General features: G+C 34.8%; 2 protein-coding genes across 2 annotated transcripts; both read right to left on the bottom strand.

The window, feature by feature from the left end:
* Positions 1-1,943: 1,943 nt before the first annotated feature.
* On the bottom strand, positions 1,944-6,487 carry LOC102229572 (putative ferric-chelate reductase 1). The gene is made up of 7 exons (XM_005796546.2): positions 6,356-6,487; positions 5,906-5,989; positions 4,738-5,004; positions 3,593-3,706; positions 3,260-3,401; positions 3,020-3,139; positions 1,944-2,785 (listed from the first exon to the last, which is right to left on the bottom strand). Exons 2-7 carry the CDS (start codon positions 5,981-5,983, stop codon positions 2,733-2,735), a joined length of 774 nt encoding a protein of 257 aa, XP_005796603.1. The 5' UTR covers positions 5,984-5,989; positions 6,356-6,487; the 3' UTR covers positions 1,944-2,732.
* Positions 6,488-13,876: 7,389 nt separating this feature from the next.
* Positions 13,877-27,511, bottom strand: LOC102229833 (myb-like protein X). Its single transcript, XM_023335825.1, has 20 exons — positions 27,417-27,511; positions 25,908-25,958; positions 25,643-25,702; positions 25,502-25,576; positions 25,359-25,424; positions 24,410-24,475; positions 24,170-24,223; positions 24,017-24,091; positions 23,852-23,923; positions 23,004-23,060; positions 22,593-22,664; positions 22,449-22,508; positions 21,773-21,844; positions 21,601-21,648; positions 21,438-21,500; positions 20,865-20,939; positions 20,752-20,791; positions 20,603-20,654; positions 19,457-19,871; positions 13,877-17,967 (listed from the first exon to the last, which is right to left on the bottom strand). Exons 4-20 carry the CDS (start codon positions 25,553-25,555, stop codon positions 16,423-16,425), a joined length of 2,886 nt encoding a protein of 961 aa, XP_023191593.1. The 5' UTR covers positions 25,556-25,576; positions 25,643-25,702; positions 25,908-25,958; positions 27,417-27,511; the 3' UTR covers positions 13,877-16,422.
* Between the last annotated feature and the right edge of the window lie 200 nt (positions 27,512-27,711).

Raw genomic sequence — 27,711 nt, forward strand, 5'->3', positions numbered from 1 at the left:
TGCGCGAAATTTCCTTATATAAACAATAACATGCAGGGGGTCTATATTTGTAAATCTGATTTTGATTAAGTCAGTTCCTCACCTGCTATGAACCGCACTGCACGTCACTGGGTTGAACAGGGTTGAAGATTTTCACTAAAAGTAGCCATAAGTCCACTAGTCAGCTAGGGTATGGAGCAACATATTATATGATGAAAACAAGAAATAAATATATTTTTCAAAGTCTGTTCTTTACTTTTTCCCAAACAACAATAAATATCATTTACGTGCGTAACAGTGTTGGAAGGTTGAGCTTGACGATGATGATCTATGAATAAAAATAATGAAATATAGGCAAGAATCTTTAATAACACTTAAATCTCTTTACAGTGTGAGCGGGAAAAGACTTAAATGATGTCACTACCCGGGTGCTGAGGAAATTGGACTGAACCATAATTTATAAAAAAGAGGGATTGGTATGCTGTTATAGGGTTGAACAAAACTGGAGGGACATGATTAAAAAGTGCTACTTTATAAATAATTCATGTATTTTTCTCATACTTCTTTTATTTAGGTTAAAGTATACTAAAAATGCTTATAATAGTAGACATAATTTGCAGTTACTGGCTATTTTTTTTGTTTTATATTCAGTGAAAAATTAACATTGGTCAGTGGGGACATGCTCATTTGGCTGACCTCTATGCTTCAACAACCCATAACATTTTTAAAAACATAATTTTTAAAATATATTTGCATGTTATATTACCAAGACACATGTATATTTCCTTTTCTTGATTTTTCTCAAAAAATGTTGTTTGCATTATATGAGAATCTTTGAGATAAGCCGGGCGGTGACACACAAAATGCACCGAATTCAGAGAATGACCCAAAACAGGTTTGACATGTTGATGGAACTTAACAAATGCTGAAGTACTGAAACCTGTAATAACAGGAAAGAAAGGAGACGTTTAAACATTCCCCACACTTCCTGAGGTACCTGTTATATTGCCAGTAAAGGATTACAACAAATCTGTTGTTTATTCAAGTACCTATTATATGGAGGGAGGGGTAGAGAGCAGAAATTGTTTCGAAACACATCAATGAAAAGATATCATTGAACATTTTTAAAACTTGCCTTATTTTTCTCATTTGTGTTTTTTCACCTACTAAGCTAAATTACAGGTCCAGTATGACAAAATACAAGTAAACATTTCTTTTAGCTTTTATAACCAAGATAGATTGGTTGTATTAAGCCCTGAAACAAATAACACACGCAGATCACCGAGTCAACTGGTGATTGACATGGACCTGAACATTCAGATCCACATAAAGACGGTTACAAAGTCAGCCTTTTATCACCTGGAGAACATTTAAGGAGTTAAAAGACTAATGTCTACAATGCAAGTTGTAGAGAAACTCACCCATGCAATTATCTTTAGTTGCACTGATTACTTTAAAATACTTATGTTAGTTTATAAATCACTGAGTGGCTTAGCACTAAAATACATTAAAGTTCTGTTGTTGTATGAAATTTTCAGACGGCTCAAGTTTTCTGGTTCTACTCTCCTCTGCATCCCCAGAAACAAACATTTAGAATTTAGCATTGAGTTTTTATGCTCCTCTGGTCGGGAACGATAACTTAATAATAATTAGTTTTATTCATAAAAGCTGAAACATCATAAAGTGTCCTCTGGATTACAACTTTGCATTACTTCTTTTTATTTTGCTACTGTAATGTAATATTTTTGTATTTATCATGTAAAGCACTTTGAATGGCTTTGTTGCTGAAATGTTTTATACAAATTAGCTTAACTAAAATGAACAACTGGGGCACCGCAGGGCTTCGTGTTCGAGCACCTGACATACTAATGAATAAAAATCAGAGACAGGTAAGACATTAATCCATATTTTTGGTGATGATAAAACATAACTTTGCACTCATTTAGACAAATGCACAAAAATACTCAAATTTAATATGTTTATTGTCAAAAAATAGTTTATAAAGAAAAACAGTGATGTGGTTATCAACATTTTCTCCTGATTTTTCCATTGTCCTTTGCTAAATGTCTCAAGCTTTCACATTAAGTTTCTTACATACATATCTCGAAGCAAAGCAGAGTGCTCATTAAAATGTGCTTTGTCATTCTATCAGAGTTCAACCATCTTTCATATCCTCTCACATAACAACAAAAGGCATCAACTTGTGCCAAGTGGCTTGTTTTCTTTAGCCGTATTGTGATATCTGGAGCTTTTGACAATAAGATCCAGAATGTTGGTCGACCGCCAACGAGATTGAAATCTTGCGTTCAGTTTAGTCATTTTTCTGGTGTAGTGAGTCCTGGTTTTATTGCTAACTGACAGATGGCTTTATCTAATTAATGAAAACAAGACAATCCTGAGCTGGGATGGGCTCCTTTTAAGATGACAGTCAGATTTAATAAACAGACGAGACCTGCTCACATTTCATTTCACACAGTAATAAAAACATTTAAAGACAGTAATTGTATTAATAGATATGTTTACATTATTAAAAAATATATACCTTAAATCACCAAAACGTTTGCAGAACCTGAGCTATTAGTTTCTTCATCTCATAAGTGTTGAGAACAACCAGTGCAATATATAAATCTCTGAATTAGTTTTGTAAAAACACTTCATAAACAGCATGACACTCAGTTTTTGCTGCGTTTTAAAGCAGCACCCTTCACTGTGTCTTTGTGGGGTTATAATAGCTTCTTCATCTCTGGGTTTGATCAGGCGAACGTCAGGATGGACAGTGTGACGAAGCTGACCAGAGGCAGCACAGCTGGAGGAGAAAAACAGAAAGACGTGTTAATTAGAGAAGGTAATGTGAAATTACAAAGAATGGCACAAAATTTAAGTAACTGAAGATAGAAAACTGTATAAACGAGAAATTTTATGTCAGTTTCGAACTCTGTTTATGGTGAAATGTGGATTTCTCTGCTCTTATCTGAGAACTTTTTTTAATCTGAATAAGAAACCATTTTCTTTTGGTTGAGCAGAAATTTTAGTAGTTTACCATTAGAGTAGAAAGGACGGTTGGCCCCTGATGGTTTTGCTGTGGTGTTTGCCGAGGGTAGGAAGTTGGAAAAGTCTGTAGCATTACTGGTTGCAGCAAGTTGGAAGTTGTTAAAATCAACTGAAAAGAAAATAATTGTTTTTAATTCATGCTTCAAACGTGCAAATTTCTATCATTTACTAAACTGGAAACAGCTAAACACATTAAAAAAAGTATACACATATATGTTTGTGCTCTTACGTCCTGTTCCAGATCCGACGACCATACGAAAGGTGGTATCGGCGGACCTGAGTCCAGCTTCGGTGGTGACATTCAGACTAGCGACGTTAAACGTACACTTGATGTTGGTACCGTTGACGATGTTTTTAACATCTGTCATAGCCTGAAAATTTGAAGTCAGATTCATAAATGCTATTCCATAAATATCTAGTAGATAAATTTTAAGTTAATAAATGCAGATCACATAATATTTTGTGAGTTGTGAATACTCTTACTTTCCTTTTTACCATAAAAAATGTATTCAAGTAATTTTCCGGATGTAGGAACAACGCAGTGTTAAAAGTTAATCCTTACCTTCGCTAGTGTACTGTTCGCAGTTTTATTGACTGCGTTATAAATCGTGGACATGCTGAAGAAAGACCCGTTGTTTGAGCTGTTTTGACCACAGATAAAAAGCATGATCTTTGTCTGTGGAGAGAAGCAATGCAACATTTCAGTCAGAAATTATGAATATTGCACAAAGTTATGACTTTGTTTAATTGTCTTCAGTTTAACTTACTGTACACCATCATTCGTCATAATATTTATGTCGCCTAATTTTATTAAGCTGAGCTAAATAATGTTAAGCTACATGCATTTAATGTAAGCTAACACTTACGTTAAGCTAAACGCAGCATAAATAAATGGAATCAAGCTAAAGTAAGCTTAGCTTAGCTAAATTTTGATGTTAGTTAATACAGTTTGATTAACTTTGATGAGGAATATTACCGCTCAGTTCCAAAATCAATGTCATAAAGCCAGACTAAGCTAAACTAAAACTCGCTAAACTAAGCTGAGTGTCATTTAGCTAAATGGTGTGACAGCGAGCAAGTATTATAAAAATGATAAGAATCATTTTAAAATGTAAAGTTACAGTTTTAGTCAAAACAAACAGCTACAAGATGGGGACAACCTTTGTTTGTTTTTTAAATAATAATTTTAATAAATATAGTTGGATTAAAAGGTTGTGACAGTATTTTTAAAAATCTTTGAAGTAAATTTTTTTTGGCATATCTGTTAACAAGAATATATCAACAATAATAAAATGTTGGCACTATATTGTGTTATATCAACAAATCCTAAAGATTTTTATTGGACAGTTTTGAAAAAATCTGCCATCCACTTCATTTATTCTACCTTCACACATAAGCAAACATAAATCAAAGTAAGTTTTTATTTTACTGAATGGATTATTTAGATAGATTTAACTATTCTACTTAATATGCTACATATAAAGCCCATAAATACCAATACAAGTACAAAATAAAGAATTGTGCTAATAGAAACAGGAAGTTGCAGAAAGGTTCATTGTAATATTTGCAACCATAAAATTTAGGCATCATTAAACCCTTCTCATATATTATGCATATTGTTCAGCTAACTTCCATTATTTTGTATCTCCATGTATTTTTTTCCCAAACATTTATTCGGAAGTACTTTTGAAAATTTAAAATAATTACCTGAGCTTCGTTGGTGAGACCTACGGCGACGTATCCAGAAGAGTTCTCTACGGAAGAGTTCCCTACGGAAGAGTTCCCTACGGAAGAGTTCCCTCTGGCAAAGTTCCCACTGAGCTCAAAGGCCAGGTCGATGCCATTTGGGGCCTTCGACGCTGTGGGGCGAGCAGATCCAAAAAGACAATCGGTGGTGTTGCCTGCGGGGTCGCAGTTTGCAGGATTCTGCACGCACTGTTTGGTTGTGCCACATCCTGTTTTAGAAATATCACCCTACGGAGACAAAAACAAACCCAATAAGTCAATAAACAGTCAACAGATTCTTTAACTTCTTTGTTCTGGTGGAGCTCTAACGTAAAGGTTAGATACTATTTCTGTGTTAATTAAATTTAAAAATCAGATGCTGTTTCTGTTTTCTTGCTCAGCCGCTGAAACGTCTGAGTGTTAAAGCTAATGGATAACTTTCTTCAGTTGTCCTAAGCTTCAAGTAAACCATTGGTTACAGTTTAACAAAACCAAACCAAAAGATTTTGAGCTTTTGTTTGTTTCCTCATCATCAGTCAAGTCTTTCTATTTGTCCTCTGAGTCTTTAAAGGTTATTCAAACTGCAATGCTTTGAAAATTTCCACCAAATCTAAGTAAATTTGTGTTAGTAAGTTGGATTTTAGACATTTTTGTAAGTTCGGCACTGCAAAAACACAAAATGTTACCACATATTATTTACTTAGTTTCCAGTGCAAATATCTTAATACACTTGAGATAAAACGAGTAACTTTTCAGCAAGAAATAAGAGATTGTTTTAAGTGAATAACTCCTTAATATTTATAAATAAAACATTAATTCCACTGGCAGATAAATGAATTTATAACAAGACATCGTTCCCATATAATTAGTGAAATAATCTTCTAATGGAACTAGAACTTTTTCTTCAATATTAAAGAATTATTTACTTAAAACAATCTCTTATATCTTTCTAAAAGGTTTTCTATTGCTTAGTTTTGTCTTTCTTAAAATGTATCAAGATGTCTGAACTAGAAACTAGACCAAAATTACATTAGGTAAGATTTTGTGTTTTTGCAGTGAGATCTCTTTATCTTGTAAGTACATCAAAGTTGTTGGTTATAAAGTAGGTTAAAGTATTATCATTACAATAATAATAATAATAAATACTAACCTGTGACAGTACTGGCTGGAAACTGAGAGCCAGGAAAACCATCATTGCGGCGAAAACCTGCATCATCTTATGTTCCATTTCTGCCTGGAAAATATAAATATTTACACAAATCATGTTAAAAAAATTTGTTTTTAGGATTTTTATTTAACAAAAAACATTAAAATGGATTATTTAATTTTACAATATGTCTTAACTTTGTATACACAATTGAAATTTGAAATGTAATCAGATAGATACATATGATAAAAAAAGGATTTATGATTATTCTGTTCTTTTTCACAGAAATACAACAGAAAAACATAAATAAATCTTATTTAAAATGGTTTACAAAATTACTTTAACTAATTTGGTTTACTAAAAATGATCAGATTTAAAGTTTTAATGTTTAAATTAGTAGAAAAAACCCAAACCGGTTCTTGTAAAGAAACATAAAGTAAAGTCTTGACTTACTGGATGTGAAGTTTGGTTCAGGGAGGTGTTGTTGGCAGCAGGTGTTCTGGAGTTCTGTTCAGTGGGGGAAGCTGATGGAGCTTTTCTACATCCACCTGGAAAGGGGCGGGGCTTAGCAGGAACACCTGTCTGGGTACTAGGATGACACAGGTGTACTTTTGTTTTGTCTTTCTGTCAGTGGAAAAAAAGGTTTCTGTGGAACGAGTTTGACCACTGAGGGGATTTATGAGATATATTACAGTCAGATGAGATGGTCATCTTTAGATCGTACAATCAATAGATTTTTTTAGTGTAATGTTACAGAATCTTAACTGGATTTACGTCTGGATTTAACTAGGACACTTCTAAACCTTCATTTTGCTGCTTGATCCTTCAGCAAAGCAAAAACACAAAATATTACCAAGTATTTTTGGTTTAGTTTATCGTCCAAATATCTTAGTACACTTGAAATAAGGCAAAACTCACTTACAAGAAACTTTTCAGAAAGAAATATAAATTCTTTTAAGTAAATAATTCCTTAAAATTGATTTTAAAAAATGAAATTTTTCCATGTTATAAGTGAAATAATCTGTCAGTGGAAGTAGTACTTCTTTTGTCATCAATGTCAAGGAGTTATTTACTTAAAACAAGCTCCTATGTCTTTCTGAAAAGTTCTTTCAAGTGTGCTAATTTATTTGCTCTAGAAACTACACCAAAAATAACTTGGTATGTTTTTGTGTTTTTGCAGTGTAGTGTCAGTTTGAAATGCTTTGTTAATTTTACCAAACTTTTTGTAACATGGAACAAAATTGTCAAGTCAAAATCACTGGTGGGTCGAGAAAATAAACTAAAAAAAACCTAAAAATGTTGGAAAGGGACGATATTTATTGTAAAACCAAAACTTAAAAAGAAATTTGCCCTTTTGTTGTATTAAAAGAAAAGAGTCCAGTTTTCAAATTCTTTTAGTTTCGGTTGAACAAATTTATTAAGTCAAGCAGTCAAGCAATATTAAGTCAAGCAGTATTTCGGTCGCTGTATTATATATATTTACACAAATTATGTTAGAAAAATCTGTTTTCAGAAAATTGTCAAGTACAGTAAGTTTTCTCAAAACAAAAACATTTTCCTACAAAAAAATGCTTTCCATTGTAAGAAAATTATGTTGGTAATATTTTGAACCTGATTAAACGTTTAATAAACAGGTTTGTATCACTCTTGTACTGCAGATGTGGGCCACAAAGGATCAGTCCAAGGGCCACAATTGGCCCCCGAGCCACACTTTGGACACCCCTGCTCTAGATGAAACAAGAAGTACGTCTTTCAAAACATTTTGTCTCTTGTCTTTTTGACCTTCTGGATGAAACATTGATGCACTTTTGAAGTAATTTTATTGTTATTATCAGATAAAACCTGAAAATACATAAAAAATGTAACTAAATGTGTTTATTGCATCAGAGAAATGGAAATTGTTCAAAATAGGAATCAGAAGATCTCAAGAAGCCCAGGAATTGGAATCAGCCTGGAGAACCCGGATCGGAGCGTTTATACTATAAAGTAAACTTTTTATTACCTGAGATTTTAACTTTAAAATATTAAGTTCTAAAAGCTAAAATCACCAAAATGGTGTTGGGATTTATTTTTCACCAACTCAACAACAAACTGACAAATAATCAGATTTTTTTATTGTTTTTTTTTGTAGGAAAATGGCCCACGCACCCCACTGTGAACACCTTTGCAGTAAAGTCTTTTAAAAACATGTTATTACAGACCCATTCAATAAATTAAAATATTACTGAAAAAACTCGCTTATTTTTGAACCTTCATCACCAAGTAAAAACAAATAAAATAGATTAATTAATTGGATGTTTTCAAGCCTTCGTTTCTGCCAGTTATGTTGATTTTCCACTAACAGCTAAAGAAAACAAGACATTTTGAATTAGAATATTAAGTCAAACTAGTAACAAAATCTTGTTTTAAAAACAGAATTAATCTAAAAGTCATATTTTTGTATTAAATTATCTCTGGAATTGTGGTCGGAGGGCCACAACAAATCCGTCTAATGGCCACAAAATGGCCCACGCTCCCCACTTTGAACACCCTTGCTGTAAAATCTTGATACCTGCTCAGATTTTAATCTAAAAATTACAGTTTCAAAGAATGTAAATGTGGGGTAATACCTACTAAAAGCTTATTAAGGTGAAGAGTATTTACACATAAAATAGTTGCGTTACAGCAGTGTTGAAATGTTTTTCAGGTGATGGGGCCACATGGTAATTAGTTAATAGCATGTGGAATGCGACACCTGAGACGTTTTTAAGGCTTTGACGTCATTAGGCAAAGAAAACTGGACGGTTTGGTGCCATGATGCCAAACCAGGAGGGGCTGCATTCCTTCCTAGCTACGCTCTGGTTTTGCCTTTCGATTAGTCACCTTAATGCTGGACGTTTTCCAAATTACATCATCTGGATTTACAGCCACCAGCGCTGCAATTAAAACAAAAATATATTTAATCTATTGTTGTAGAGGTAACCTATTGATTATATTTACAGGAAAATTTGAGGTCGGTGTTTAAAACTGGATCATGTTTCTGTTGTTACCAGAAGAACTCAGGAAAACAAGTCTAATTTTAAAAAACACCGTAAAACATCAAATGTTAACATTACTGCAAAAAGAAAAAAAAACAATCTATTTCGATTAATCCCACACCGTCAGCATCTTAAATGTTTCTCATTTTTTCTGGTAAGGAAGAAAATAAACAATAATGTGGAGCTGGAAACCTTATCGACTGGATTCCGAAGATGTTTTAATTTATGGAAACTTCTCGTAAAATTGCCCAACATGAACTTCCTTGTTTGGAATAATCCGTTTTTATTCAGCTTACGGGACGAAGGCGGTGAAAACTAATAAAGGAGAAAGACAATTTTAGAGTTGAGCTTCAAATGGGATTCATTTACTGCATTGCATTTTATTTCGTCGTCACTATTTTGATTTTTTTTTTTTGTATAAATGCGACATAACAGCTTTTTTACTTTGGGATCTGTAAAGTATTTTTGGGTTTGAAAATGTCTTTGGTTTCTGCACCTTTAAGCAACTCTACTGGCGATAAACAAAAACATGCATTAAAGTTACCAATGATAAGAGAATTAAAGAAATAAAACAAGATTAGATCATTATTAGCCTTCTTAATACAGTTGGAGATTAACTTAATCAGTTAGTCAGACTTTTTCATTCAAACTAATAGAAAATATAAGTTTAAGCTAATGCATTGAAGTAAATAATACCGTCACTTTCTTAAAATAATAGCCTATTAGACATTTTTTGCCAAAAATGTGGCCAAAAGAAAATAATTTTTGACATGAAATGATAAATTTTAGGAAGGTGACAATACGTAAACAAAACACAAAATAGATTTTTTGGGATGTAAATCAAACTTATAAAAGGTAAATTAATAAAAAATAGAAATGTAATTTTTAATTGAAGTAAAAAAAATATTTAAACAAAACTTAAAATAACTAATTTTATGGGGGGGAAATAAAACAGTATTAATGTTTAAATCCTCTTCATTATGCAATAAAGTATTATTATTTATTTGTATCTCAGTGAGTTTCAGATTAAAAGCTTTTAGTTTTCCTGACAAAAGTAATGATAAAACAAACTTTTCATTATATAAAAGTTTGCAATGATAAAAACATTAAGGAGATAAAACATTATGGGATAATTATTAATCTTTTTAATTTAATTGAAGATGCAAGTAAATGCAATTATTTTTGTTTTTGAACTTAATCAGACTTTTATCATGTAAATTAACAGAAAATAGAAATTTAATGCACTGAAGTAAAGAATATTACAAGACACAAAATAAACAGATTATTATTTTTTTGAAACAAAACAATGAAAAAGTTTAACTTTAAAGCCTCTTCACTGAACAATAAACTCTTATTTATTTGTTTATTGTTGTGCTTAAGACTGAAATTTGCTGCTTTTGTTGGGGAAGCTCATGCATCTGTTTTATCTTTTTGTGATCCTCAACCCAACAGACCGCCTTTGTTCTTTTATTTACTTTCCGGCTCAGAACTTCTCGTGGCCGAACCCGGCCCAGTTACCTTTGTTTAAAGAGCGACAGAGCAAATAATAGAATACAAGAGAGACAATGAGGCCTTTCATTGAGAGTAGGTCCATTTGAATACTGCTGCGAGCATCGCTGACCGTCGCAGAGACGTAATTTAAATAAGAGGTAATTAACTAAACAACCTGTAGCATTGTTGGTTTATAAAACCATAAAAAACCATAGAAAAGAGATTAGTTTAGACTTGAGCCTCTGTTTTGTTTTTGATTTAGGCGTTTTGTGGCGAAGTGTCTGAGTGTTTGAACAGCAGGGTGGAGCCGCATATGGAGGTCAGATCAAAGGTCACCAGGTCTGTTTAATGTTCCATCATGACAGAAAGTTCATGTAAACGACTCCAAGCTTTTAACGACGCAGTCTCAGCTGGTTTTATGACCATTTTCACCCCCATGAGCTCACAGCGACCTTAAAGGTGACCTATTACGCTTCCTTGAACATGTCAGGACAGGTTTATGGGCTACACAAAACACATTCTTTACATGTTTTGCTCAAAAACATTCTTACATGACAAGATTTTAGTCTGTTTTAGTGCCTCTTGTCACTCTAAATCCAAATAAGTTGCTGCTGGCCACGTCCGCCCGACTCAACGTTTACACTCGCACATGCAAAAGGCTGCAAACAGATGTGCAATTTTGCAACCATAGATCTTTGAAAAGCAGAAGCAGAGCCTCCTGCACAAACAAGAAGAATACTGCAGGTGGTTTCTGGATGGTAACTCAACAGTAATTCTTGTCTTTTCCAGCAGCCATTATACAGTGATAAAATCAGTTGACTAAACATCTTGGAGCTCAGCTGGGGTTGGCTGGGGTTGCTAGGAAACAGCACAGAGCCCATCGAATGTGACTTAACTTATTGTTACACAAATTAGCCTGGTAAAAAACCAGACCTCTCTATTCGGGCTGGTGACTTGCTGCTGAGAAACGATTTCTTCCTTTCGATTCTGTTGAAGCTTTAAATTTTACCAAATTTCTAACGTTTAGTTGTGACGTATGTAACACACCAGTTTGACCCTATGAAGCTAAGAAATTGATGTCATTGTTCTGTTCGCTGATTGGTGCGGTGGAAATTCTGCCAGAGGAATCCCAGTGAATGGGAGAAAGTCCAGACCGTCTGTGAATCGAGTGGAATTGCACAGAAAGGCAACTGTCAGGCTGCCGGAAAAAACGCTGGGTGGATTTTTTTAAGTACTTGGGCTGGTTTTAGAAGCAGTTCAAACCCAAATAAAAGTATAAAAATATTGAAAAAGTGAATTTTGCGTAATAGGTCGCCTTTAATGGCCCAATGACTCCTAGTGTAACCCACTAGTGTAAATATCCCACAACAGGAAGCCCAGTTCTTCTAGGGCTGGGCGAGGTGGCTGAATTATCTTAAAACAAATTAAACTGATTATAACTGAATCACATGCTGCTTTTTGTAAACCGGTATTAGTAATAAAGTATTAATACTGGAGACTATTTTTGGATTCATGGGTGGAGACTCTTCTGAGAACCTTTCATTTCAGTGAAATCCTCTTTGCTGTGGTAAACTGGTTTTGTTTTTGAGAACAGTTTGATGCGGTGACTCACAATCATCTCTCACTTTGAAATGTGACGCTTTACCACAAACCAGACGCACCTGCAACTGTTACATTATTTCTGTGCAGAATTGCTTGAGGCAGTTCCAAAACATTGTGCAACTACAGTAGTTCCTTAGTTTGCCACAAATATTGGCAGGCATTGTTATTTTTGAAGGAAGGGAATTTGAAGAAAGAACAGGGAAGAGGTTTTAGATTTGAATACGCAGCAGCAAAACTTCCAGCAGATTGTTTTTGAATGCGTTGCGTATGTTTCTGAGATTAAATCTGCCATTAAATCTGTGAAGCATCCTAAGTTTGAGTAGTGCATGTATATTCTGAGATGAGATCTAGATCTCAACGGGGTTTACCTGATTAAATAAAGGAATATATATATTGGAATGAAGGATGTAAACGTTTTGTTTATTTTCCACATACTTAATGATCTCCAGACCATTTTGAACTGAGAGTTTAAAGCTCTGTACTCATCTGTGGTGAGAGCTCAATACAGTCAAAGTATTAAAAATATACACAACTCCTACGATGGCAGTTTGGCTGAATTGTTTTAATATTTACTACTTTGCAAGGGGCCTGGTGTAGATACAAAAAGAATAGTGAATATCCACCAAGAAGTCTAAAAAAACAAGGACATTTTTGAGTTTAAGAAGTTGAAAATTTTCTAGAAAAAAACTTGGAAATTTCTGAGTTTGAAAAGAAAAAATTGCTAGAAAAAAACCATTTTGAGATTAATCACAGGAATTATTTTTTTTTCTTTTTTTCTCTTTAAGAGAAGAGTTTCAATCTTTTTGACTTTTGGAAATTTTCTGAATTTCAAATGTAATAAAAAAAATTGTAACTTTAAGAAATTTCCACGTGTTTTTCTAGAACATTTCTGAGGTTTTCAAGCAAATTTCTGAGGTTTTCAAACTCAGAAATGATCTTATTTTTTTTCTAGAAATAAACAGATTTTTCACACTTTAACCTTTTTTAATGCCTTAAAAAAATCAAAACTAGTAGATTAAATTCTGACTCAAAACATCATAAATCATGCATGGAAAAATCCCCAGTAAGTTTGGTTTAAACATAAAAACACTGTGTTCTTGTTTATCTTTGTCATCATGCTGGTTCAGTTGGAGGCCAGAACATTCAGAAACTATCTTAAATCTCACGCCTCTAACTTTTCTCCCCATTAGTCATAAATTCCTCTTCTTGGATTTGTTCTTATTCTGGGAACATTGATTTCATTCGTTGAATCTGATCATGGTGCCGGCCAGAACGGCCTGAGAATGTGAGGGAAAATTCTTTACCGCCCGAAAATGAAGTTGTGTCATCAAACACCGGTTGCATCCAGCCGCTCCGGCCTGCAGGTATTTTGTCAAAACGATCACATATTTTTGTCGAAGGAGCTTTCCTGGAAGGAATGCATTAATAGAGAAAAAAATGTGTTTTAGTTTGCTTCAGTCGCAAGTAAACTCCTGTTTTATGTAAATACACACCAGCGGTAAAGGCTCTAAAACTTTTCCAGAGATAAGAAAGAAGTTAAAAAGCATCACCTTTAGTAAATAAGCCCCGACCTGAATGTAAAGAAAGTTTCCCCCGTTTGTTCCTTCAGGGCCCTTTGTCTCCATATTTACAGACTCTGATTAGATATTCAGTTTTAGTGGAGGACAAACAAAATAATCTGATAAGATTATCTGATCCCTGATCAAATGGTTGGTATGTTTACGTTTCAGAAGCTTTCTTGATAAAATCCTAAAAGAGGATACACAAATGTGATTAATTATATTTTATTAAACTTGATGTGAACTTTTTTTATATGTTTTTCAGATAATTAATAAATGTAAGTAAGTTACAACATTTAAATAATTGTTTTCTTACCATTATTTTAAGGTCAAGTAAAAATAATTTTTACTCACGTTTGAAAATGATTGTGATTTGAAATGCGGGGCAGCAGCACCCTCTTGTGGTGGCAGAAGGAAGTGCAACATAACGGTAATCAACAGAAGCGAGCTTTATATTGCTCTTAAGAAATAAACTCTGGGGAAAATAGTTAAAATAAAATTAATTAATTTGAGCTTTAGCATGGTTAAGATTAGGCAGAAACTTTAAAAAATTGAAAAACCCTTTATTTTACTGTTTTCAGACTAGTTTGACATTCTTTTATTATTCTGTTGTACATAAATAGTGTGAATAGTTACTTAAAATGAGTTGTTAACCAGAAGTTTTCTACAACCTACTGGTTTTTAAACATGTAAGAATAAAATTTAACACGCAGAAAGAGGTGTAATGTTTAGCATTCTGGATGTAAAGGAGTAAATAAATACCATTTGATGCTAAACTCAGTGAATTATGAAGGATTTCAAATGTTTTTGTTTGCTAAAGCAACTCATGGGGGCACCAGAAACAACCAAACAGGAAAAGCGCCTTAGTGCTGCCAATCAATCTTGTGTACATGCTGCTCAATGAGCTGATGGCAGAGAAACAGCTTACCTTTACACAAAAACTATTCACAACAGCCTCTGGGAGAGCAAAGCATAGCAGCACACAAAAGCCTGATTGACAGCGCTAAGACCCGCCTCCTGGCTCTGATTGGTTGTTTCTGATTCAGTTGTGTATTTCTTTAGCTGGCACTGGGAGCACTGGGAGAAGGCAGAGAAAGGCTTCTCAGAGATTATCTCTCTCATACTAACCTGTCATGACAGGGTGGCAGTTTGAACAAAACTGTAAAATAAATAAATAAATAAAAGTTACAAGTCCAATATATCTTTGTTTAAGACTTTAACCTTAATCTTTGGTCAGTAACTGAGTTTCTTATAGGACCAAGTTGAACTATTAGAGCCTATCCATCGAGCTAGCTAGCTAGCTATCTAGTCAATTCTAAGCTTTCTGGCTCCCCCTAGTGGCCATTTACTTTACTACTCATAGACATAAAAAACCCCTGTAACAACGATTTTTTTAAAATATATATTTTATTTGTTCAGTAAATAACCAGCATCATAGAAAACCAAGTTTATATATATGTATATATATAAACATAGAATAAAACATTTTAAAAAGCAGAAATCTTGATGTCTGGTTAAAGTGCGCTGAGTGGAAGAAAGTTTGTAACAGTCACAAATTTCAACCCGTTGAAGCTCCAGGTCGGTTTTTATAGCAACCGAATATAAAAAAGCTGACAGTGAAAATAATATTTTAAAAAACTAGTAGACGAAACTATAAGCAGCATTTTGTTTACAAATAAGCACTTAAATATTTGCAGTTTTACCCCAAAAGCAGCAGCGATATAAAACAGCAACAGGCTCCATGTTTCCCACTCAAACGTTGAAAGTTTTGAAAACAATATTTTCAGAGAAAAGTATAAAAAAGTTCAAAACTCAACAAACATAGTTGTGTCAGATCATGACTTTATTATTGTAAAAAAAAAAGACCTTATAGCCATTATTAAAAATGCTTTTGGTTTTTATTTGTCTCTGAAGAAGATTCATGTTAAAACCTCACCGGTGCTGTTTCTTAAAACTGAAATTAAACCGTTGTTATATTATGAATTACTTAAAAAGTGATGCTTTTTACTTACAAACTGTTTATCTGAGGAACTACAACAACTTTAAAATTTAAAGAGAGTATTAAAAAGCGTCAGTATTTCTACATTTTGTAGAAGTTCCATTATTGGTAATTTTTCTCTCAGTGTAAACACATAATGTTTAAGTCAGTTAAAAAGCCCACTGCCCTTAAAGCTGCAGTACGTAACTTTTATAAAAAAATATTTATTACATATTTGTTGAAACTGTCACCATGTCGAGATGCCAAACAGTAAAAAATGAAACAGATAATCTGGAAAAAATCAATTTCCTCTGCCTTCTCAAACCACCAATCAGAGCCAAGAGGCGGGTCTTAGTGCCTGAAGGTTCTCCATGTTGGACCTTGAACATCTGCAGAAACTTTTCTCCATCTTAGAGAAAATCTTGCAGAAAATCCTGTTTTTCCTCTTTTCTGTGATTTTACCACGTTAGTTTGGTTTAGTGTGATCATTTCTTCTAAACTCTGGTTTAGATGTTCAGGCTGTCGTGCCCCAGGGCGTCGTATTTGGACCTTGATCCGTTCCAGCTGTGCCCGTACTCCCTGCCACTTCCTCTCCTCCTCTTGTTGTTGGTTTCCTGCGGCTCTCGAGAAGCGCCTCCAGACGCTCTTCACTCTTCTGCTCTGCTCTTCGTTCTCCCTAACGTGATGACTCGTCTTCCTCTCCCTCGGAGATTCTTTGTCTCTGTGGCTTCGATGCGAGTCTTTTCTTCCCGTTTCCTCCTCTCCGCTCCTCCTCCAGCTCTCTCTGTCTCTGGGGTGACTTCCCCTCTCCTCCCTCCTTTCTCGTGTTTTTCTCCGTCTTTCTCGCTCCAGCTGCTGTGTCTCCTCGACGTCTCAGTTCTCCTCTGGGATTTCTCCTCTTTCTTTCTGCTCATTTTCAGGCTTCGTTTTGATTTCTGGGGTTTTGTTCGGTTCTTTAGACTTTTCAGGCTTTTTCTCGGGTCTCTTTCCAGGCGACGTTTGGTTCCCAGTTTCTTTCTCTTTCTTGCTTCCTTTCTCAAATTGTTCTTTTAAAACGTCTTTTTCTGCTTTCACACTCGTTTCATTTACCTTCTTCTCAGATTTGGATTCAGACATTTTCTCACCTTTGTCTTTTTCCTCCACTTCTTGTTCCTTCATACTCTTCTCTTCCTTTTTCTCTTTCTTTATTTTAAAAATGTCCAACACCGACTCTTTGCTCTTCTTTGGCTCCTCATCCTCCCTTTTTTCTGCCACATCTTTTTCCTTCATGCGCTTCTCCTCTTTTTTCTCTTTCTTTATTTTAAAAATGTCGGCCGTCACCTCTTTGCTCTTCTTCGGCTCCACTTCCTTCTCCTTCTCCTCCACTTCATGTTCCTTCACACACTTCTCTTCCTTTTTCTCTTTCTTTATTTTAAAAATGTCAGCCGTTACCTCGTTGCTCTTCTTCGGCTCCACTTCCTTCTCCTTCTCCTCCACTTCATGTTCCTTCATGATCTTCTCTTCCTTTTTCCTTATTTTAAAAATGTCCAACACCGATTCTTTGCTCTTCTTTGGTTCCTCATCGTCCTTTTTCTCCTCCATTTTTACAGTTTTCTCCACACTCTTCTCTTTCTTTATTTTAAAGATGTCCAACTCTGATTCTTTGTTCTTCTTTGGTTCCTCCTCCTTTTCCTCCATTTTCTTTTCCTTCACACTCTTCTCTTCCTTTTTCTCTTTCTTTATTTTAAAAATGTCCAACACCGACTCTTTGCTCTTCTTTGGCTCCTCATCCTCCCTTTTTTCTGCCACATCTTTTTCCTTCATGCTCTTCTCCTCTTTTTTCTCCTTAATTTTAAAGATATCCAATGCCGTCGTCTCTTTGCTCTTCTTCGGCTCCACCTCTTCCTCCTTTTTGTCCAGTTTCTCCTCCAGGAAGTCTATCTCCTGCTCCAGCTCTGCCAGTTTCTTCGGGTCGGGCTCAAACTCATCCTCCACCTCCACTTCCACCTCCTCGACGTCCTCGTACTCCTCCACCTCGATGCCGTCCATCGTCTTCTGCAGCTGCGTCTTCACCTTGTTCAGCTCCAGCAGGCCTTCCTGAAGGTCTTTGCACACCTGCCGGATCTTGGCGGCGAACTTGGTTTTGGCTCCCTTGTGGAGTGTGTGGGAGTCTTTGGCAAGGAAGAAGATGTCCAGGGCGAGGAAGAGGGCGGACATGACGCCCGTGGTGACGCTGACGGCCTTGACGGCCTTGGCGGCGCCGCCGGCTGCGCCCAGAACCTGAACGGTGCTAATGAGCTTATCGGTGTTGATCATCAGGGCTTTCCCCGCCCGGCTGCCCTCCTTCATCACGTGTTTAATGTTGTGGTTTAGAGCCTTTTTGGTGGCACTTTCTGAGTATTTCTCAAAATCCCACTCCTCCAGGGTGTTCATGCCCTCCTACAACAGGAAGCAACAAAACCAGACGATTAGCAGCTGCCTAACCATAGAACTGCACAAACTGAAATGATGAAAATGAATCATCTTAATGGAAACACTCATGTTTTTTCATAAAAGGTTTGAGCGCTACACTGCAAATAGTTTTTCATCAACTAGTATTGATGAACTAGTTCAACTGGCAGATTGTTTCAATTATAGCATAGGAAAAATGTCTTTTGTAAATGAATTAATCTGCCATCAGGACTGGAACTTTTTCATCAATATTAAGGAATAATTTACTTAAAACAAGCTCCCATTTCTTGCTGAAAAGTTACTTGTAAGTTAGCTCTCATGAAGTGTCAATAAACAAGCAATAAACCAATTAATCACATAATAAATTAAAACAACTCAATAATTTCCATTTGGATGATTTATAGTTTTTCTACCAAAACCTGGATGATAAAAATCTTCAGTCTGGTGTTTTGGTCTCAACCAGCCATTTTTTGAAGGACAGTTTTGTTTGCAGAGACTTTATGATTTATTAATTTGTCATTTCTGTTTGTTTATTTTTATTTTGGATATTTAAAATGTCTTCCAGTTCCAGTTTTTTTGTTTGTAAATGGTCTCAAAACAATATAATTTATCGCAATAACTTCAATTAATCGTCAAGCAAAGTGTTTTATTGTGACAGGCCAACGAAGAAGAAAACAGGAAGTAGAGTTCTTTGTGGTTTGTTGTTAATTTCTTTGTTCGGACAACGTGCAGCTGGCTCCATCAGCGCTCTCTCACCACACACAGTTCATAGAAAGTTTTGTGTCATTTACAGAAAAGCGATCACTCTTCTCTAAAATTGCTGACTATAATTTCCTCAAAACACTGCATCCAAAGCATAAACAGATTGTCGCTCCATCACCTCAATAAGACACTGACCTCTCCTCCTGTGGCTGAATAATCTTATGTAGCTGTTTACATCCGTCGCTGCCATCATTTTAATGACTTATCACATCAACAATCATATTCACGTTTAATTTAATTTCTTATTTAATCAACGCACTGCATTTGTGAAATTGTTTTTGTTCAACATTAGCAGAATATCGACAGGGATCTGCTCACATTTGTAATGGAAATGCAGCTAATGATGTTCGATTTTACAGAAATACCAAACATGGCTTTTAATGTGAGTCTTAATGTGAGACTTTGGCTGTTTCTAAAATGCTTCTAAAGGTCATGACCTCCAGTTCAGCCAGAGTATCCAAAATGGTGTGTTAATGAAATATAAAACTTTGCATTTGCCATTAAAATTTTTCTAATTTTATTTTTTATTTGTTTTCTTGTTTAGAAATCAATGAACGAACTGAACACAGATTGATTTGCTTGTGAATGCTTAAACTGGTCTCTTTTCGGTTTTCTGGAGGTCTTTTAAGAGTTTTTAATGGACTTTTTAATTGAGTTTTCCCACCATTTTCAGGGGAAAAGTTTCCGTTTTGTTGTTTTAAAATAATTTCCTCACCTGAACGAACTCCAGGCACATCCTGATGTCCTGGATCTCCTCCTGGTAGCCCTGGATCATCTTCTCCACCTTCTTGCGGTCCATGTTGGAGTGCACGGTGTCGGTGATGTTGGCCGTCGCCGACGTGATGCTGCCGGCCGTCGCCACGCCGATCCCCACCGCCGTGACGATGATCGACGCCCCGAAGGTGAACGGAGCCAGGATGAGGCCGGTGATGGTCGCCACGCTGCCCGCCACGCTGGCCACGCCCCCTCCCACTGCGGCCGACACCGTCTTCTTGTGGAACTCGTCTGCGGCGTCGGCCATCGCCAGCAGCTCCAGGATGCGGTGCTGCAAGGACGCCCCCCGCTGGTTGAAAAGGTGAACGAAAACACTGGCTGCCATGTAGACTCGATCGGCTGCCTGCTCCATCGCACTGCAGACAAAAAATAAAAATCAAAACATCAGGATGGAAATATGGAAGGAGTTTCTACAGAAACAAATCTGCAGTCTTTGATTTATTGGTTTATTGGACACATTATTTTGTTATTTTGCCAATAAAATAAACATTTAGACTTAATTTAGCTTCTTATCAAAAATATTACGCTTATTTTTATGGGGCTATTATTTGTTGCTGGAGAATGAAATTTATCTTAAAAAATAACAACAAAAACCAAATGTATTCGACTCACTGTGAATCTGTCCACATGATTGGACTGAATGAACTACTTTATAGATTTCAATAAATAAAGTGAATCTGTTTTTGAAGCATCTTCAGAAATGACTGAGTATTTGGGCCATACTAAGAACTAACAAAAAATAAAACTACCAGAAGAGTCATAAGATTATGCCTTTATTCTCTTTCTTTTTTTAAACTTTATTCTCATAATATTTTGTCTTTATTTTGGTTTTTTTTTTTTTACTTTATTCCTGTAATTTTGTGACTTTATTCTTATCATGAGTTCATGCAATTTTATTAATTTTTTACATTTTTCTATTGTGACCCTAAAACACCACTGTGTCCAGACATGTTTTGTAAATTAAAATTATGAATGGACGGATGCACAAATGGACAGAGAAATGCAACATTTTTAAAAAGTAGGACAAGGAATAAAGTCTAGAAATATAATCCCCAATAAAATAAACCTTTTCTTTTGCAGTTCTTACATTTGTTCATCTTCCTCCTGGAAATTTGAGGTCTCGTTCCACTCGGTCCAACCTGGAAACCAGCGGCACAAATCCGTCAGGCAGAGAACAAGAAACAAGCATGAACCAAATTCATGTTAAATTTAAAACCAGTACAGTCTGATATCAACCTTCCGCCGAGTTCCACCACTCCATCAGCTCATTGTTCTCCTGAAAACAGATCCTTCTGTTAATCTGGAGTTAGTCAGTTATTTAACATTTTTTAAACACGTTTTAATCCCACCTGCTCCATCTGGGCCACGCTTTCTTCAGTGGGATATGCTGCCATCTCCACCGGCTCCACCACCACCGTTCTCTCCTGATTAACAAATAGTTCAAGTTTCTGGAGGGTTTTTTTTGTTTTGGTGATTTTTTTAAATCAGAAAAACACACAAATATTTCTTATTCTCATAAAGGGAAAATATTTTTGCTCTAAAAATCTGGATTTCATTCAATCAGAGATGCTGTTTAAGTTCTGTTTCTCTAGGCCTGATAAACACTAAAACAATGCAGGAAGAAACAGTAAAACATTTTAAAGGTTTACAATGTGAAACAGGAACTTTCAGTATGAAATAATTTCAGCTAAAAACTCCAACATCCTTTAATCAGTAAAGGAATAACGATGATTAAAAGTACATGTGCACTATTTAAAAAACTTCCTTTTTAGTTCTTTATTTGTTGCAATAAAAAGCTGGAAAAAGAAAATAATCCTTTAAAGAAAGGCTTAGGATCTGAAGTTATATGTCAATATTATAATAAAGATAAGAAAATAAATAATTTATTTATAAATAACTTGTGGAAATTAATTTATCTTGACCTGTGGAGTGTTCAGCTCCTCCATCTCAACGCTCTCCTCAATCACAGGCATTTCACTGGATTTCTGTATAATTAAAAATAAAATAATGTTAAATAAATGTATCTGTTTTTAATAAAGAAATAAGTCAGTTTCATATGTAAAACCCCCATTAAGCAGAAAATACCTCGTTGGACATTCTGGGAAGAGTTTTCTTGACTCGGAAAGACACAACCTGTCAAACGTAAATAAGAACAAAATAAAACTTCAAGAAAAACTTTACATTTCGCCACTATAAATTACTCCAAACACTGTTTATTATTCTGCAACTCATAAATGACGAAGTAAAAATAACTTGCTCTTTGTTTCTTCTTTATGGTTCTCTTGCAACTCAGTCCGCGTCCAGCAGGTGGCGTCGCGTCTTCATCTTCCTGCAAACCAACAAATAAAGAAACAAAAACATCATCAGGTCACTGGAACATAAAACTGCTTAATTTAGATTTATATTTGATTTTACTCAATATGAACTTGTTTGTATTTTATTTTCTGCAATTAAAATCAAACTCGAGATTCTCAAATTTCAACATAATCAAAGTCAAAAGCTAAATCTTTTATATAGATTAATTTTGCAGAGATTTATTTCAGGTGTAAATTTATTTTAATTTGATCATTAAAGTTTACAGCTAATGAAAAAACCCAAACCCAAAAATATTGTCAAAGAGGAATAAATAATTTTAATACAAAAAAAACTCTTAAATGCTTTTTTATCTTGATAAACTCTGTTTGCCACATTGCTGATACAACTTTTTCTACCACATTTTTTCCTTCCACTCAACTTACCATAATTAGACAGAACCGATCATGAACAGACAGTTTTTTATATTACTCCATGTGGAATGAATCTAATTAACTAATGATTTAAAACTAAAATAATTTAATTTAAAGAACTAGTTTGAAACCTAACGTTTATATTGTTACCAGCAGTAGCAGAATATTTATATTTATTTATTTTTTATAGAATCAGATTGTTTTTACCTGCTGCTCCGTATTTCTAGGTGTTCGTCTGAAAATCCCGGACATCCTGGCTTTTTTCTCCTGTTTCATAAACATTATGAAGGTTTAATTTAAATTAAGAGGGAAAAAAGTGTTAAGACTATAGTGTAAATCTAAGGGTCTTACCTTGGTGGTACTGGAGGTGTCACAAAGATCATCTGTACTGGCTGACAGTTTTTGTTGAGAGGCGCTGTCGTCCTTTAAAAAGAAACATTTAATCATTTTAAGGAGAATTCAAACAAAATGATACAATATGGACAAAACCTTGAGATCATACCCAAATATTTGGACATTTTTAGTGAATTAACAAACATAAAATACAGTTTTCATCAAAAAGGTCTGAAAATATTTGAATTCTGGATTAAATGTTTGGATTTGAGCTAATTTAGATCCTTAAATCTGTACAAATTAAGAAAATAAAGCTTTATGTTTTGCTCATGTTATCGGTTTTGTGATGCTCCAGTGTTTAACTCCAGAAATGACTAAAAGGATTGTTAATGTTTGCTCTAGTCAAAGGTTTTAGGTTTTAGCTCTTACGTTCCCGGCCTCAGTGAGGCTGTCCCAGCTGGACGACAGCTGCTTCGTCAGCGGATCCTGGAAAAGAGAAAAATCATTTCAACATTAAATTTCCAAATCACTTCAGCAATTCATGAGCTTTTATATAACATACTGCAACTGATGTTTGCACTGCACCAACACGAAATTATAGCAAGTAATTTTGGTTTAGTTTCTGGTGCAAATATTTTAGTAAACTTAAAACGAGAGAAAACAAACTTACAAGTAACTTTTCAGCAAGATATGGAGCTTTTTTTAAAGAAAATTATTCCTTAATATTGATAAAAAAGTTCTAGTTCCATTGGCAGATTATTTCACTTATAACAAAATATTTTCCCATGTAATAAATGATATAATCTGCCAATAGAAATTCAATTTTTTCATCAATATTAAGGAATAATTTACTTAAAATAAGCTCCTATATCTTCCTGAAAAGTTACTTGTAAGTTTGTTTTCTCTTATTGTAAGTTTATTAAAATATTTGCACTAGAAACCAAAACTACCTGCTAGCATGTTGTGTTTTTGCAGTGTGGATGGATGTTTTCAGTTTTATTATCTGCCAAAGTTGATGCTAACCATCATAATATTATTACTTTATCACAACTAAGCAAACTGTTGTCATAAAATGAAAATCGTTGCTTCTTCCTAAAGTTTACTGAAACATCAACCGGACATGAAAGTATAAATCCGACTTCAGATTGGCAGGATTTGTTCAAAGTAACATTTTCTGTCTATTTTAAAGAAGAATAAACATGTTGAACATCAGAGGTGAACAGTTTAGGTTTTACAAATAAAATAAATACTTTTAATGCATTAAATGGTTTCATCACCTCAGCAGCAACAGAGCGCGGAGACGGTTTGGGCGACTTTTTACAGAACCCTGTAAGTCCTCCTGTTTTCTCCTGCAACAGATACTCCCTTAAAAATATGCTAAATATTTGAGAAGAGAAACTAAATTAAGTCAAAATGTTAATCTCGATTAAATTTTCTTTTACTTTTGCTGGGTTTGCCTCCTGCAGATCTTCAGCGCTGCCAAACAACGTTGTGTTTTTGCCGGTCGCATTTGTCCCCTAAAGACACAACAGAGGTTAAAATCTGGATAAAGAATAAAACAGAAACAAAAATGTTCAGCAGAGTTTTTATTCTACCTCCTCTGCAGGCTTCGCACTTCTCTTAAACATGCCGCTGAAAATATTTTTGTCCTAAAAGTAGAAAAAAAACCACAACCAGATCTAGAAGTGTTAGACAGGAGGTGGATTCAAAACGAAACATATTTGATTTTCAAACTTTGGAGGAAAAACACATTGATTAGTTTTAAAGGGATTAAAGAAGAAGAAGTGAAGTTCAGGTTTTCGTTTGGCTCAGAGTGTGAAACCGACGGGACTGACCTCGTCTAGCAGGTTGTCAAAGCTTGAAGATCTTTTGAATTTTCCAGCCAGGCCTCCTTTTTTCTCCTGGAATCACACAAACATGATTAATATCTATTAATTTCATGAAAAACTGAAATTGGACTGAATATTGACCATCGAGTTATCTCTGTAGCCGCATATTTAGGCTGCTGGAGAATAAACTGATCACTTTCTCCTAATACTCTCCAATTTCAACTATTTGCTGCAACTTAAACTACGGCTGAAACGATTAATTTGAATAATTTGACCCATATTCGTGTTTATGTTTATAGGAGGTGAAAGAAAAACATTAACACATTTATTAATCCACCAATACGACACTGAATAGTCTCAGGATATTAAATCAACTTTAGCAGCAGCTGGTCTGATCCATGTTACAATAATTTAGTTTATTTAGTATTTAAGGTAGCTTAGAGTTATGTCCTAATTATGAGATCTATGAGATAAATCTCATATTTATATGGAATCGATGTGTTAAGTCAAAGTTATGAGATTTAAGTCAAAAATCTCATAAAACATATCAGTATAGAAAAACGCTCGTCTAAATGCACAAAACTCAAACAACACAAAAAGCACAAACTCTTACCAAGTAATTTTTGTCTAGTTTCTAGTGCAAATATCTTAGTAAACTTCAAATTAGACAAACTTACTTAAAAGTAACTTTTCAGCAAGAAATAGAGGCTTGTTTTAAGTAAATTATTCCTTAATATTTGTTAAAAAATACTAGTTCCTTTGGCAGATAAGTTAACTTAGAACATGAACAATGTCTTTCACGTGTTAAGCTTTAAGCTTTACACTGCAAACATTTTTAGTTTTCGTTCAAATAACCGAATGAAGAAACGTTTTCAGCTCATCTTTGAGGGCAGATTTCAGCTCAGGTTCCCGTTAAAAAACGAGAGGAAGTGGTTTCATGAAATGAAATGGAAACCTTTGGGCCGGTCGGGTCGGTCAGGTTCTCACTGCTGGCGGACAATCGTCTTTCAGTGTCCATGTCCTGCAGTCAGAAGCAGAAAACGGTGAAGAAAAACCCAGAATCAGGAGTTTTGTTTATATCTGATGAAGCTGCAGTACCTCTGTCTCTGCTTTAGCGCCCTCTGCTGCTAGCTTCTGTGTTTTCTTAAACATGTTGCTGAAAATGTTTTTCTCCTACAAATATGACACTGAAAGTCAGTAAATGTTTTGATATGATACTGAAGGTGTTGAGATCCAGACCTTGTTATTCTCAGCCAGGTGTTCACAGCTGGCTGACAGCTCCCTCTGAGCCTCTCTGGCCTGAAACAGAAAGTCATTTAAGAGCTTTTATATACGTTACATTGGACAACTGCTTACTGGAGTCTCAGTCTTTCTCCTTTGGGCGTCTTTTTGAGGAGTCCACCGAACAGACCTCCACCTTTCTCCTGATGAGACGTCAGAATAAAAGCTTGAGGATAAACCAGGAGGAGAGTTTGATGTGTTTTCTGGGTTTTTCCTCACTGACCTGTTTGGTGTCAGATAAGTTCTCAGTGCTGGCCGAGTCAGAAACGGCATCCTGGAAACAAAAACCAGAGACTTTCAGACAGCCACGGTACCCTGAAGAGAGTCGGTAAAAGAGGAAAAATGTTGATTTGATGGGTTAACTGTAGAAGGAAAAAGCATGGAAGAAAGAAAGAAACAGAAAAAGAAAGAAGGAAGAAAAAAGGAAAGAAGGAAAGGAAGCAAAGAGAAAAACTAAGCAAAAAAGCAAGAAAGAAGGAAAAGTAAAAAGTAACCTTCCAAGAAATTCAAGTAAAGGTAAAAATTATTTGGTAAAAAAGTCTACTCAGCAGCTGATTAGTTATAACATCTGATTTTATAAGTAAAATTATGTCATCTGACAGTCAAAATTATTAGTCGTATGTAAATTCTGATATTTTAAAGATATTTTGTTATTTTTATAAAATAACAAAATACCAAATTCAAGCAGAATTGTTGTTTTCCAAATAAATGTCTTCATTATAAAACTTATGAAACTAATACTTATTATAGGTAATGTAAATATACTGTATGTCAGAAAAGAGTAAATTACTTCCAGTGACAAGGTGTGACATCAAATGTGTATATATACAGTATGTATGTGTGATTTCCAAATGGTACATCAGAATGAACATATAGAAGATAACATTACATAGATAGAACATAGATTGTGTTCAGACAGGAGGTCTCACTTCAACATAAATTGTAGATGTGTGTCTGTGTCTGGTGCATTTCTGGTTAAAACGTTCTTATTCGTCATTCAATGAAGTTACTCACAATGGATAGAGTAACCAGAAATTGTACTCAAGAGTAGTAATACTTCATAATACTTTAATCAAGTAAAACTAAAAGGTGTGTGGAACTATTCCTACTTTTGTAAAAAAAAAAAAATGTTACTCAAGTAAATGTACCTAGTTACTACTCACTTTTAAGTAAATAATATAACTGAGTAAATGTAGTTACACACACCTATGCAAAAATGTACGTATCTATAGATATCCATCTAAAGAACAACTGAACATTTTCTATACATCAGAAACAAAAGTTGAAGAATTGAAAGGAGCGAGTGAGGAAATAGTTTAAATTTACTGACAAAAGTTTCCTTCGTACATTAGCAGAAATTAGTTCATAAGACAAAAACCAGAATGAATGAAGCTTAAAATCCACCCGATAGCGACTGTAATAATTACACAGCGTTTTATCACACACTTTCTGTACAATTACCACAGTATTTCACTTGGACAGTGACATCTCTGAAATATAATCGTAAATTATATATATATACATTAAGCAGCACGTATGAATCCTCTTCATTGAGTTGAAGTGAGCTCTGGAAATAGCCGTTGGTACGTTTTAGCTAAAGCGCTCGCGCAAACTTGGAAGCTCCAGAAAGATCGTCTGTGGTCGTAACTGACGTTGGCGTTTAAAACCGTTAACCGCTGTAAGACGGACGAAACTAACCGAAGTTAAATGAGGCCGATCAGCTTGAACCTACCGGAGATCCTTCAGAGATCCCTCTACGATCCTCTCCTCCAAGTTTCAACAGTGATCGATATGTATAAAAAAAAAAAACGAAAACAAATGGGAGGCTCCTTCACTGTCATCAGACTCTCAGGAGTTTTAAAACTTCGCACTCAAGATGCGTTCAGGAGCTGTCCTAAAACATGGAAAAAACAATTATTTCACAAATCTTTTTTTTATTGCATACTATTTATTAATGTTCAAGGGATTTTGAACATATTAATATTCTCAGTTTATAGTATGAAAAACTTCAGTGTTTATATTTTGTG

The sequence above is a fragment of the Xiphophorus maculatus genome, chromosome 6, assembly GCF_002775205.1.
Source record: "Xiphophorus maculatus strain JP 163 A chromosome 6, X_maculatus-5.0-male, whole genome shotgun sequence".
NCBI classification, from domain to species: Eukaryota; Metazoa; Chordata; class Actinopteri; order Cyprinodontiformes; family Poeciliidae; genus Xiphophorus; species Xiphophorus maculatus.

Coding starts and splice junctions, on each gene's coding strand:
- LOC102229572 (XM_005796546.2), bottom strand. CDS start 5,983: ATGGAACATAAGATGATGCAGGTTTTCGCCGCAATGATGGTTTTCCTG. Junction 3,707..4,737: donor GTCTCACCAACGAAGCTCAG/GTAATTATTTTA, acceptor TTCTCTCCACAG/ACAAAGATCATGCTTTTTAT. Junction 2,786..3,019: donor CCGTCCTTTCTACTCTAATG/GTAAACTACTAA, acceptor TTTCTCCTCCAG/CTGTGCTGCCTCTGGTCAGC.
- LOC102229833 (XM_023335825.1), bottom strand. CDS start 25,555: ATGTTTAAGAAAACACAGAAGCTAGCAGCAGAGGGCGCTAAAGCAGAG. Junction 22,665..23,003: donor GCCTCACTGAGGCCGGGAAC/GTAAGAGCTAAA, acceptor TTCTTTTTAAAG/GACGACAGCGCCTCTCAACA. Junction 21,649..21,772: donor CCATAAAGAAGAAACAAAGA/GCAAGTTATTTT, acceptor TACGTTTGACAG/GTTGTGTCTTTCCGAGTCAA.